General features: G+C 47.6%; 1 protein-coding gene across 4 annotated transcripts; it reads right to left on the bottom strand.

Moving 5' to 3' along the window:
• Positions 1-3,611: 3,611 nt before the first annotated feature.
• Positions 3,612-10,092, bottom strand: LOC127344683 (interactor of constitutive active ROPs 2, chloroplastic). 4 transcript variants are annotated; one of them, XM_051371019.2, is made up of 4 exons: positions 9,793-10,092; positions 8,503-8,592; positions 7,102-7,261; positions 3,612-5,203 (listed from the first exon to the last, which is right to left on the bottom strand). In XM_051371019.2, the coding sequence occupies exons 2-4, from the start codon at positions 8,520-8,522 to the stop codon at positions 3,848-3,850; spliced, it is 1,536 nt and encodes a 511-aa protein (XP_051226979.1). In that variant the 5' UTR covers positions 8,523-8,592; positions 9,793-10,092; the 3' UTR covers positions 3,612-3,847. The 4 variants fall into 4 exon arrangements, with proteins under 4 accessions (XP_051226979.1, XP_051226981.1, XP_051226980.1 ...); XM_051371021.2 differs by having other exon boundaries at positions 9,798-10,092; XM_051371020.2 differs by lacking the exon at positions 9,793-10,092 and adding an exon at positions 8,834-9,127.
• Between the last annotated feature and the right edge of the window lie 2,326 nt (positions 10,093-12,418).

The raw sequence follows: 12,418 nt of genomic DNA, 5'->3' as shown, positions 1-12,418 counted from the left end.
CAACTCTAAAATCATCGTTAGGCAAATCAGCTTTATAAGGAGTTTTGGCAAATTTAGAGAAATTAAACTCATAAGATTCACCAGCAAATTTAGTCACAATTTTCTCTTTCTTGCAATCTATAATAGCTCCACAAGTGTTTAGGAAAGGTCTACAAAAAATAATAGGACAAGACTTACTAGCAGCAGAACCAAGTACCAAAAAGTCAGCAGGATATTTAATCTTACCACATAGAACTTCCACATCTCGAACCATACCAATAGGAGAGATAGTTTCTCTATTAGCTAGCCGAATAACCACATCAATATCTTCAAGTTCACAAGAACCAATTTCATGCATGATTTCCGTGTAAAGCTCATAAGGAATGGCACTAATGCTTGCACCAATGTCGCATAAACCATAATAACAATTATCACCAATTCTAACAGAGAGCATAGGAACACTGGCTTCCCTAGACTTATTAGGATGCGAAACAATATTAGAAGCATCTTCACAGAAAATAATATGACAATCTTCTACATTTTCAGTCACAAGATCTTTAACTATTGCAATAGCAGGTTCAACCTTTATTTGCTCTTCAGGTTCTATAGGTTTCTTTGCACTTTTATTAACCGCACTAGTTATAACAGAATACTCCTTCATTTTAGCAGGGAAATGAGTTTTTTCAATATAAGCTTCATGAAGAATATGATCAACAGTTTCAATTACAACACATTTATTTATAGATGAATCAGTTTTATCTTTGTAAGGTTCATGATACTTATCAAAATTCTTCCTAGGCAATTCAAAATGAGAGGCAAAAGTTTTATAAAAATTTGCAACAACTTGAGAGTCAAGACCATAAGCAGCACTCATATTACGAAATTTATCAGTATCCATAAAAGTTTCAATGCATTCATAATCATAATTTATACCCGACTCTCTACCTTTGTCGTTCTCCCATCCTTCAGTATTCTCCTGAATCCGATCAAGAAGGTCCCTTTTAAACTCTTCCTTGTTGCGTGTAAATGATCCAGAACAAGTAGTATCCAGCAAGATTTTATCTTGAAAAGAAAGTCTTGCATAGAAATTATCAATGATGATATTACCAGGAAGCTCATGAATGGGGCATTTGAGCATTAAAGACTTCAATCTCCCCCATGCTTGGGCAATACTCTCTCCATCATGAGGCCAGAAATTATATATGCGGTTTCGGTCTTTGTGAATTTCACTTGGAGGATAGAATTTAGAATAAAATAGAGGCACAATATCCTTCCAATCAAGAGAATCACTATTCTTCAGCAATTTATACCAATGCGCCGCTTTACCAGATAGCGATATAGAGAATAGTTTCTTCCTAACTTCATCCATAACAATACCTGCACACTTGAATAACCCGCATAATTCATGTAAAAACAGTAAATGATCTCCGGGATGGACTGTTCCATCCCCTTCATAGCGGTTATCCACAACACGTTCAATAATTTTCATAGGTATTTTGTATGGAACCTCTTTCTCACCTGGCGCCTCATCCACTACCTTTGCAGTAGTAGTAGATTTTCCAAATAGAAATTCAAGAGAAGATCTCTCCATAATGAATTATAGCAAGAAAGTGCAGAAATAAAATCAGCACGTACAGTAAAAGTTTCCCTTACCAATTCCACTTACCAATAGCGCTTCACTCCCCGGCAACGGCGCCAGAAAATAGTCTTGATGACCCACAAGTATAGGGGGTGTATCGTAGTACTTTCGATAAATAAGAGTGTCGAACCCAACGAGGAGCAGAAGGTGTTGACAAGCAGTTTCGATGAAGGATTCACTGTAAATGCTCACAGACAAGTATTCAGGGGGTTTTGATATAGCAGATAAATAAAGTACGAGTAAGTAAAATGCGAGAGTAATAATTGCAGCGAGTGGCCCAATCCCTTTTAGCACAAAGGACAAGCCGGTTTGGTTACTTATGATGACCAAACGTTCTTGAGGACACGCGGGAATTTAGTCTAGTGCTTTCGCTTCATATAGTTGATTAATCTTCATTGTTTTGATAAGTATTGTGTGGGTGAACCTATGCTAATGCATTGCCCTTCCTAGGACTAATACATACTTGTGATTATACCCCTTGCAAGCATCCGCAAATACAAGAAAGTAATTAAGATAAATCTAACCACAGCCTTAAACTCTGAGATCCTGCTATCCCTCCTGCATCGATATACCAACGGGGGTTCAGGTTGCTGTCACTCCGGCAACCCCACAATTAGCAAACGAATACAAGATGCATTCCCCTAGGCCCATAAAGGTGAAGTATCATGTAGTCGATGTTCACATGACACCACTAGAAGAATAACACCACAACTTAAATATCAAACCATTAAATATTACTCAACATAGTTCACTACTAACATTTAGACTTCACTCATGTCCTCAAGAACTAAACGAACTACTCAGGAGACATCATATGGAACATGATCAGAGGTGATATGATGATGAATAACAATCTGAACATAAACCTTGGTTCAATGGTTTCACTCAATAGCATCAATAACAAGGAGTAATCAATACCGGGAGAGTTTCCCCTATGAAATAATCAAGATTCAACCCTAGATGTTACAGCGGTGACGAGGTGCAGCGGTGGAGATGACGGTGACGGTGGTGGAGATGATGGTGATGATGATCCCAATGAAGTCCAGCTCGATGACGGTGACGATGGCGTCGATTTCCCCCTCCGGGAGGGAATTTCCCCGGCGGATTTCAGCCTGCCGGAGAGCTCTTTTCTCTCTGGTGTTTTCCGCCCCGCAGAGACGGCTGTGTCTCCTCGCGCTTATTCCCAGCACCTTAGGTTTTCGGGTAGATGAAGTACGCGAAAGAGATGCGGCCGAAGGGGGCTGTGGGCCCCCTCCCCACAAGGCGGCGTGGCCAGGGCAGGGCCCGCGCCGGCCTATGGGGGGCCCATGGTGGCCCTCCTCAGCTCCTCCTTTTGGCTGGCTCCTTCTTCTGGAAAAATAGAATCTTCGGTGTAATTTCCGTCAATTGTTGATCTCCAGAAATATTGCATTCTGACGGTGCTTTTTCCAGCAGAATCCTGACTCCGGTGAATGATTCTCCAATAATCATGAAACATGCAAAATAGGTGAAATAACATAAGTATCATCTCTAAATATGAAATATATCAATGAATAACAGTAAATTATGATATAAAATAGTGATGCAAAATGGACGTATCAATTGCCGAGGAACCGCCTCGTCAATTGGCGTCGTCAGTGGGAAACACGACGACTGGATTTTATCATCCGGGCGAGATGCATCATCATCAACAACGCTCAGAAACTCGTCGAGTCCGTCATCAATTACGTCCGCAGTCAGATTGCATCTGGCCAGCTCAATCACCTCAAGCGCTGTTAACTTTTTGCGGGATTCTCGTTGCCATCAAGTATCGATTCAAAGTTGGGTTCACATGACCGGTCTAAAAAAATCCAAGCGGAGAATAATGAATATATCAACAACTAAAATGTGTTTAGATATATCTATATTAACGCTAAGTAATATGAATCGGAGGGAGTAATACATCCCATTTTCATTAGCAAATCGTGGAGAATTAGAACTGATGCAACTTGTGGATAGTGGCACATTAACTCCCTTTCTAAAATGGGGTAATCCAACCTTTCGTAATTCACACCCGGATGAATTGATTCTTCAATCCATCATATACCGCGTATAATACAGCTATGGGCACATTCAGTACAATCACTCCTATGTTTTTACACCACAAGAACCGGCAAAACAATTATACAAGGTAAACAAAAACGAACAACTCGATCCCTACGATCGAGCCACGCTACTAGTTGTCATCGATCAGTTGATCGGCGATCAGCCTCATTTCTTCCACATTCCACTGATCCTCCTGAGCACGTTCCCGTTCTTCCTGGCCACCGCCGCGTCGTCGTCGAGCTCGTCGCACAAGCCCGCATACTTGGTGCCGCTATCCAGTGATTCGCCGCGGTCCAAGATCTTCCCGTTGCCTCCTTTTCCCACCGTGAGCAACGCCATGGCGGTCTCGGCGGCTTTCCTCCACTGCTCGGCCTGCACCCTCAGCCGCCTCAACTCGGCCTCTGTCTCCCCTTTCTTCGCCGCCTCCGCCGCCGCGTCGGCCTCCGACTTCGCGGGGATCTTCTCGGCGGATTCGTACTGCCGCAGCTCCTGCTTCAGCTGCCCGTTCTCCTGCAGCGCGCCCTGCAACTGCGCTTTCAGGTTGTCGGCAGTGCTGTCCGTTCTCGCGTCGTCCTGCAACTTCTTGGTCGCGTCCTGGGCGCGCTTCAACTCTGACTCCCTGTCGAACAGGCTCGCCTTGAGGAAGATAGCCTCAGACTTGGCGGTCGCGAGCGCCGCCGCAAGCTTGCCATGCCGCAGGTCGGACTCCACCTTTATCTGATCCATGAGCTCGTACGCACACTGCGTCTCGACGGTGCTCAGGATCTTCTCTTCCTGGAACCTGACCTCCACATCCTCCAAAGCCGACCTTAGGTCGGCAACCTCCGACTCAGAGTCCTTCGAGCAGTTGCAGCGCTCTACGGTGGCGGCCTTCACCGACGCCGTCTCCGCCACCTCCTCCTCGAGGGCCTTAAGCTTGGCGCGCGACTCCTCGAGCTCTGTGACGACGAGGCTGAAGGAGTCCATCAGCTTGGAGCCATCGGTGAGCAGCGAGTCGATGGTGGCCCGGCTCGCCTCCAACTGCTGCTTGCACTCCTCGTGCAATGCTCGCGCTTGCGCCTCGGCCTCCTCGCTCGCCGTGAGTTTGGCCTTGAGCTCGTCGACGGTGGCCAGCGCCTCCGCCACTTCCTGCTTGCGATCGGCGCGGGCCGCGGCGGCGAGCTGCACGCGGAGGCGGTGCACCTCCCCCATAGCTGCAACGAGATCGGCCGAGTCGGCGGCGTGCTGCTTCTGCATAGCCTCCAGCTCCGACTGCCACGAGCGATCGCGCTCCTGGGACAGCCGGCGAAGCTCGAAGATGCGGGTCTGCTCGACGGAGGAGAGCTCGGCGAGCTGTGCCTGGGAGTCGCGGACCAGCGCGGTCGCCGACGCGGCCTGCGCCCTGGCCTCCTCGGCCTCCTGCACTGCACGCTTCCTGGAGTTCTCGGAGGAATAGAGCTGTTCCTTGGCTTTCTTCAGCTCGTCTTGCAGCTGCGAAACATGGGACTCTAGCTCAGACAGCTTCATCGGTGACCTCCTTTTCTGGTGTTTTCATTCAGCAGAAACAAAACAAAATGCAAAAAAATTAGTGGTTGGTGGTACAAAAGTTTCTGAACTCCAATCAACAAACTTGTGGTTACAGCAATGCCATGATTAGCCTGGGATTAGTGGTGGACAAGTGCAAAAGTTTCAGCATTAGATCGGTTTAGCTGTTCATTACTTTCCCTGCTAGCTTTCCCCATTTTCCTTACAGTTAGGCATAGTAGCAAGGATTACTGAACATGATGAAGTATTAATATACTCGCTTTGTCGAAAGAAAAAAAAGTTACCCCTAGTGTCAAGAACGTTTTGGCAAAAATGTTGGAGGAAATCTTGATCATCACCAGTTAATATTTCAAGCAAGAACTATTAGCTAATAAGCATTATTTAGCGAAATATTTCTGTCCTGGACATGTACTTATGTAAAAGATATCCATGTACTTTGTACTTCTGAAGCAAATAGTAATTAGCCTCTATGCCGTGTTAAATCAACCGATCCTGCACTTACTCGGCTGATTCCATGTTAATGATCTTAATTGATACTACCTCCGTTTCAACGAATAAGGCGCCCTCGTTTTACGTGTTTTTTTGTTTGACCAAGAATTACTTCAAATAGATAAAAATTGTTTGTATGAAATTATTATCATTAAAAAGTGATTTTCAATACGAATCCAACGATACTAATTACATATAATATAATTAAGATATTGTTGCTCAATTTTTATGGTCAAAGTTCGTCTTGAAATGCGCATGCGCCTTATTCCTTGAAACGGAGGTAGTATAAACTAGCTTGAATGCGTTGCTTTGCTAGTATTCCCTGGAGAATTCCTATACCAAACAGTACGTGTCTGTTTCAGTGTAACTGACAGTTTGCTCTATCAAGAAGGGGACAGACCAATAGCCAACTACAGCTAATTGACCTGGCATGGACATGGACAGGAACAGATATTTCCAAATCACTGCAAAGTTTCAGCTTGGATTGGTTTTGCTGTGCATTAATCCCTGTCCTTGCTAGCTTTCGCCATTTTCCATACAGTTAGGCATCATAGAAAAGAACTAGTGAACATGCTGCTGATAGTTGCCCGCTAGTTTCAAGAACGTTTGGCCAAATGTTAGAAGCAATCTTGATTACCAGCTGATATTTCAAGCAAGAACTTTGTGCGAACATTAGCTAAATGTGATTATCTGAACAAAGTAAAGTGAAAATATTTGTGTCCTCAACATGTTGCATGCTTATTTTTCTGTGTGTTTTTTCAAGAACATAACCCGTATACAAAGAACAAATACCAGTACAATTGTAAATATGGTATCCCTGTACTTTGTACTCTGAAGATAATAGTCAGCCTCTGTGCTGTGTGAAATCAACCCATCCTTCACTTACTCGGCTGATTCCAGCAAATAGCGGTATATGATCACTAGGAGTACTGCTAAATATCTTAATTGATCTTGTGCAACACGAGATTGAATGCATCACTTTGCTAATATCCCCTGAATAGTAATACCTATCCCAAATAGTACCTGTCTGTTTCAGTGTAACTGACAGTTTGCTCCATCAAGGAGGAGACAGACCAATGGCCAACTACAGCTAGCAATTGACATGGTATCAGCATAGACAGGAACAGATATCGCCAAATCACGGCAAACTGATCGGAAGAGAGAAAACGCCGGTGGCATTCAGGAACAGCCAGCGACCATCTCTTTAAATGCTTGTAACGAACTTTGGACGGTGTCTAGATAATCTGTCTATCTTAAGCTTTTTTTCTTTAAGAAGAGATTTCCTTTCATGTACAGAACAGATGTGGTACTACCGAACGACAGAACCGAAAAAGCCTATTTCAAGATGGAGTAGCTCTTCAGGTGAAAAATGAGCCGAATTGAAGGCGGAGATTCGTGGCATTTACCTCTCTCTCGGCGCTCATGGTGGTGCGGCGCTCCACCTTGGGGCTCCGGCCGGTGGGGGACTTGGTCGCCGCCGCGTCTGCGCCGTTGTCCAGGCCGGCCAGCCTCGTCGGCCGGCCCGTCTTGTTGGTTCCAAGGGGAGACCCTCCCAGCGAACCATTTCTGCATGCCAAGAACACACAAGAAGATCAGAAACCTCGAAATAATATGAAACTCAGACTGACCGGAGTTCCTCACCTGACGGCTGTACTGCTCGAATATAACTTGAGAAAATGCATTTTGTTCAAGGACAGCATGATTAGGCAAGGCGCAAAATTTCAGTAGTGTCTCCCTTCATTCCAGATGAAGGGAACCAATACGAAGTTCGAATCAAGCACTACGACTACAACTTCCGCCGCCGAGACGGCCCGCGCAAGGACGAATCAAACGAGTCAAAAATTCCAGCTCGAATGAACAGAGAAGCAAGATGCGATGGGGGAGCAAGGAATCCGAGGCGGAGAGGAGCAAAAGGCGCCGACAAGAAGTGAATGGGGAGCAACCGAGAGCGGGCGGGAGGCCGGGAAAAGGGCAAGCGCATTAGCTTAGCTTTACTTAGCGCTTACTAATCCCTCGCGAGCACGGGTTCAAAAGGAGATTATTAGGAGCGAAGCTTTACAGATGTGGTTAGCGACAAGTGGACGGACCACTGCCGCACCGCGGGCGGGGCTCCGAGCTCGAGGACGAGGACGAGACAGGCGTTGGCCGTGGAGCTATCCGCGGACAGTCACGGTCACATGCGGGCGCCCCGGATTTGAAAATTTTGGTCTCTTCTTAGCGACAGGAAGTTTGTTTTGTTTTAAAAAGGAGCAAAGACAGGCGGTGGTAAGGAGGAAAGTGTTTGTTTATAGGTTTACTGCCGTCCAAACTCATGTCACGGGACGTAATTAGCGCGATTGGTTCTTGTTTAAGTTAAAGAAATGAATGAATTGGCGCGATTGGTGCTGTAGCTTTTTCGATAAAGATTGGTGCTGTAGCTGGAAGCCTGTAAGCTGTTGAGAGCCTCTGTTCAATCCCCCTGAGCAGAGGGCATAATTTGACTCTCCAGTGCCCCTCAGTTAACTGAACTTTGTAAGATGAGCTAGTGGCCGGATGAAGTCAATATCAGAGAGCTTGTGCATGGGAAGAGAGAGGGGGAAAAAAGCTGATGCATGCACATTGACTAAACCCCAATTCAAACGTTTGAGTCGAGGACGGAGAGGAGAATCTAACATCACAGGGATACATATGCATGCATGGAATAAACAAAGCATGTACGAAAGAATCAAATAGCACATGACCGCTCAAAAACGAAGCAAGAACTGCTAAAAAATACCAAATGGCACATGGAGTTTTGCACGGAAGGGCGGGGGTGGAACGAAACATACCTTGTCTTGGCTGTCTGCATGGCTACACACCCTCCTCTATCTCCGAATTGCGGAGCCACAGCAGCACCACTATGCCGACCTACAGGAAAGCTGCAAGAAGACAAGCAAGAAAAGGGTGGTGAGCTCAGCTCCCTCTCCCCCGAGGAAGAAGGCAAGTGAGAGGCGCCAAGGGAGGTAGCTAGAGGCTAATTCGCGTTGGCGATGGAGCTAAGCTAGCTCTCTCTGTATCTTCTCCTCACATGCACGAGAGAAAAGCAGCTAAATAATGGCATGGCAATGCAATGCAGTGCATCATTCCCGGCTAGGCTAGCTGCTTGCTTCCCCGTCTAACCTGGCACTAACTAGTACCTCCAACCACTTAGCCAACCAACAGCGACAGCCGAGTGGATTTTTAAATACTGATCGCCGATCCTTAAACCGGGAGAGAGGGAGCTAGACACATGGTGAGTGAAGGAGGGATATGTGCAATCCGATTCTTTAAGCTTGGGCACGGGTGGCGATGATCACTACTGGAGAGGTCTACATGCGACGCATGGTCCCTAGCTTGCAAGATAACACATTATACGCGCAGCACTACAACCACCAGACTTAAGGCTGGAGAGAGGTAGGCCTGAAGCAAGCAAGAACCCACCACGCCCCTGCCTTTTCTTTTGCTAGCTCTTCTCTTCTCTTCCCCCTTACTCAACTCTCGCCGTATCATCCATGGTGCAAAAGTAGTTGGCCCAAATGACAACTACGTGTACACCAGATTAGTGGTAGGAGTAGCTCTTAAATACGTGTACGCATGTTTCCTTTCCATTCGCGAAAGCGAGGCAAAGGAAACAAGAAAGCAAGGAAAACGCATGCTTTAGCTTGGGTTTACTACTTCAGAAGTTCAGATTGAATATCTAACTAGTAACTAGGTAGATAGCCACATGTATTTATGAGCTGGGGCTTGCTTGGGATGATTGGTTGGCGAAGAGACAAAAATCCCCAAAGCTTGGGATGCGCCGGAGGCTTTACAGCTTGTATCTGCTGGATACATAAGCAAGCTTGTCGGCCAAACAGGGCAGGGTAGGTGCTAGACTCGGTCGTATATGTACGAGACGAGATGGGAGCAGAATTGGAGCTCACTCCATCGAGGTATGCATGCCGAGAGCTCCCCTTTGGACCAATTCCAACGGAGAGGCGTCGAAGCATTTGTGGCCGATTGGGTCACCCAATACATGATGCAGCCGAGCATGATGTGAGGCGCCAGAGGAAATGATGCATGAAGAAGCTGTGAAAGAAGGAGAGAGCATCATGCCATACCTCACCTCAGCAGCGGCCTGTCCGGAATGGAGCTGAGAATGTGTTGGACGGTGTCTTTCTTCTTCCTCTCAATGCGTGCTTCGGGAAGCCATTGCCGAAGATGGCGAGACAGAAGGGCAGGGGCGCGTCTGCTCGGGGAAGTAGGATGTCATATCCTTTTAAATAAGGGGAACGGAGACAGGACGGTCGTGACTCGTGAGGATTTCAGATCCCTGCTGGGAGACGGAACAGCTAGCGAGAAGAGGGAAGAACAATCATTTTCGGTGTTGAGGTCTCCCGTGGCAGCAGATCAAAACGACATCGGGAATGAAATCTTCCTATCCGTACTTTGGTTTTGTTTTATCAATTTTCGGTGTCAACTCTTTTTCGGTGTCGCCGTTGGGCTCAACGGCACGCCACAGGGCTGTTGGTATCGATCGGATAGCGTTCCACACCGGGAAACCGGAGCGCACAGGCGCTCCTTTGACAGCCAGGCGGCCGTGAGGAGAGCATGTACGTAGAGCACCGCGTGCACTTGCACGCTTGAGTATTTACAGTGCGATCAACCTCTCGCGAGAGATATAGAGTCGTCCCCGCAACACGGGGGTCGACCACACCAGCGCCTGGAGGCCTTCCCCGCTCTCCCCCTCCCCTCGCCGCCACCGGAGGCCTCCGTCGGGCAAAGCCCGGACGTGGACGGTAGTGGCAGGGCTTTTCCCTCGGACGGCGGTACCCCTTGTAATGGCGGCAAGATCTGGTGGCTTTGCGGTGGTGCGGTGTCATGGCATTGTTGCGGCGAGCTCGACTCGTTCATGGTGAAGGCGGGGCTCCCTCCATTCAGTGGTGGTGCCCCTGCGGCGGTGACATGAGATCTAGCTAGGTCCGGCCTGGGCCTTTTGGGCTAGGGTAGGCTCATAGATCCGAGGTGGTTGTTGCATGTGGCGTGGGTCACTTGGTCGTGGTGGCTGCCTGACACCGAGATGGTGCCAACGGCGGGCGACATGGTGATGGCTATGGTGATGTTGGTGGTGGCGACGACCGCTCCAACTACAGTGTTCCTCTCTTCCTAGCGATGGTGGCTAATTCCAGCGGCTTTAACATCGTTCCCTATCTCCAGTCGCCACATGGTCCCGATGTATGGCGTGGGCGAAAGCCCTTCTCGACCGCGGCCAATGCTGACCACGGCAACGCCTACGGCCGTTGTTTCCTTCTGGATGAGTTAATTCATGGCCTTCACCATGCCTCCACACCCCCCCCCCCCCTCGGTTGACGGGAAAACCCTAGGTTTGGCCATATAGGGGTGATGCTGATACTGCATCTGGAATCTAGGGGCGATGTGATGCGCTACCGAGGCTTGGGCTTCCGAGGACCGATGCACGACATGGTGGACGCATCTAGGTCGTGTCTTGCCTTCTTCTCGTCGACTCCTCTAAGCGCACGAGGAAACGTACGGTGGTCCGAGTTTTTTTTGGAGTCATGGTCGGGCTTCGCTGAAGTTTTGCTTGGTTCATGACGTGGTCATGAAAACATGTGCTCCTTCTTGCTTGTTGTGGTTGGAGGTTAGGCAAGGGCGTGTCGTTTATTATTGTTGTTCGGCGCTCGGCAATGTATCATGCTAGGCGCGTGAAATTGTAGCCTTCTCGACGTTATATCAGCCGTCTTGACCTTATTCTTGACGAAAAAAAGATACAGTGCGATCAAAGGTAAAAGCTTCTAGGGATGAAAAGTAGCATCCTGTGCTACTTGTACTTTTGGAATTGCGCGCGATTGGCTTACACGCTGCGTGTTTTGAACATTTCACTGCCAAAAGGAAGGAGACAGATCCGCACGTTTGTATCGTAGCATCGTGCATGCGATGCGGCGCAGAGGCGTCCCCATTGGGTACGAGCCTGTCACAGGCTTGGGCGACACGGCCGGGGACGAGACCTGACCAGGCCAGACGAGAGACCAGCATGCGTCCGTGACACGACAAGCATCCTTGCTTTCGAGCACGGACTGTTGCCGCTCCGCACGGGAGCTGGGACACCGGCTAGAGTACAAGCGATGCGCGCGCGGGCGTAGCGGCAGCTGTGGTTTTTGTCCCGGCCGCGCGGGAGCGCCACGTGAACCCGATCTCCGCCGGAAAAGGGTCCCTGGCAGTGGCTCGCGTCGCATGTGACAGGTTTCTCGAAATCGGAAAAGCCAACGAACGTCTTTGGCGTGGATCCACGAAGCGTAAGTAAACCTACGCCTTTAGGGCGGTTTTTTTTTTTTTTAAAAAAAAAAACCTACTAGCCTTTATTCATTTAACGTAACTAGACGATGCCCCGCGCATTGCGACGGGTTCTTTTAGTAGAATTTAGAAATATATTGTAATAGATATAATATATAATACAATTTCATATTATCTTAGCTAATAAGAAGGTAATGTGTCAAAGAAAGTTCCTTTTAAGAATGTACATGCCCGTATTTGTATCCAAGTTATTGTTAACAACATGCAAATATATGTTTTCTTATAGAATGTCATATGGTTACTGCTAACGCTTGTCAGGCTCCACTGTTTGAGTTGTCTGTGATATGCGTACCTTTGTTTTTGGCAAAATTTGAACGAATATAAAAGATCTAATGGAATACCTTTGTAAGATATAGCTTTTACTGATCCGAGCTT

Source organism: Lolium perenne, chromosome 3, assembly GCF_019359855.2.
Source record: "Lolium perenne isolate Kyuss_39 chromosome 3, Kyuss_2.0, whole genome shotgun sequence".
Taxonomy (NCBI): Eukaryota; Viridiplantae; Streptophyta; class Magnoliopsida; order Poales; family Poaceae; genus Lolium; species Lolium perenne.
This window is presented reverse-complemented; position numbering and strand designations above follow the sequence as displayed.

Bases quoted from the DNA above. Each gene is read 5' to 3' on its own strand.
- LOC127344683 (XM_051371018.2), bottom strand. From the start codon at position 7,395: ATGCTGTCCTTGAACAAAATGCATTTTCTCAAGTTATATTCGAGCAGT. The intron at 7,262-7,336 runs GTGAGGAACTCC...CTTGGCATGCAG, and splicing joins TCGAGCAGTACAGCCGTCAG to AAATGGTTCGCTGGGAGGGT. The intron at 5,204-7,101 runs GTAAATGCCACG...TGAAAACACCAG, and splicing joins CCATGAGCGCCGAGAGAGAG to AAAAGGAGGTCACCGATGAA.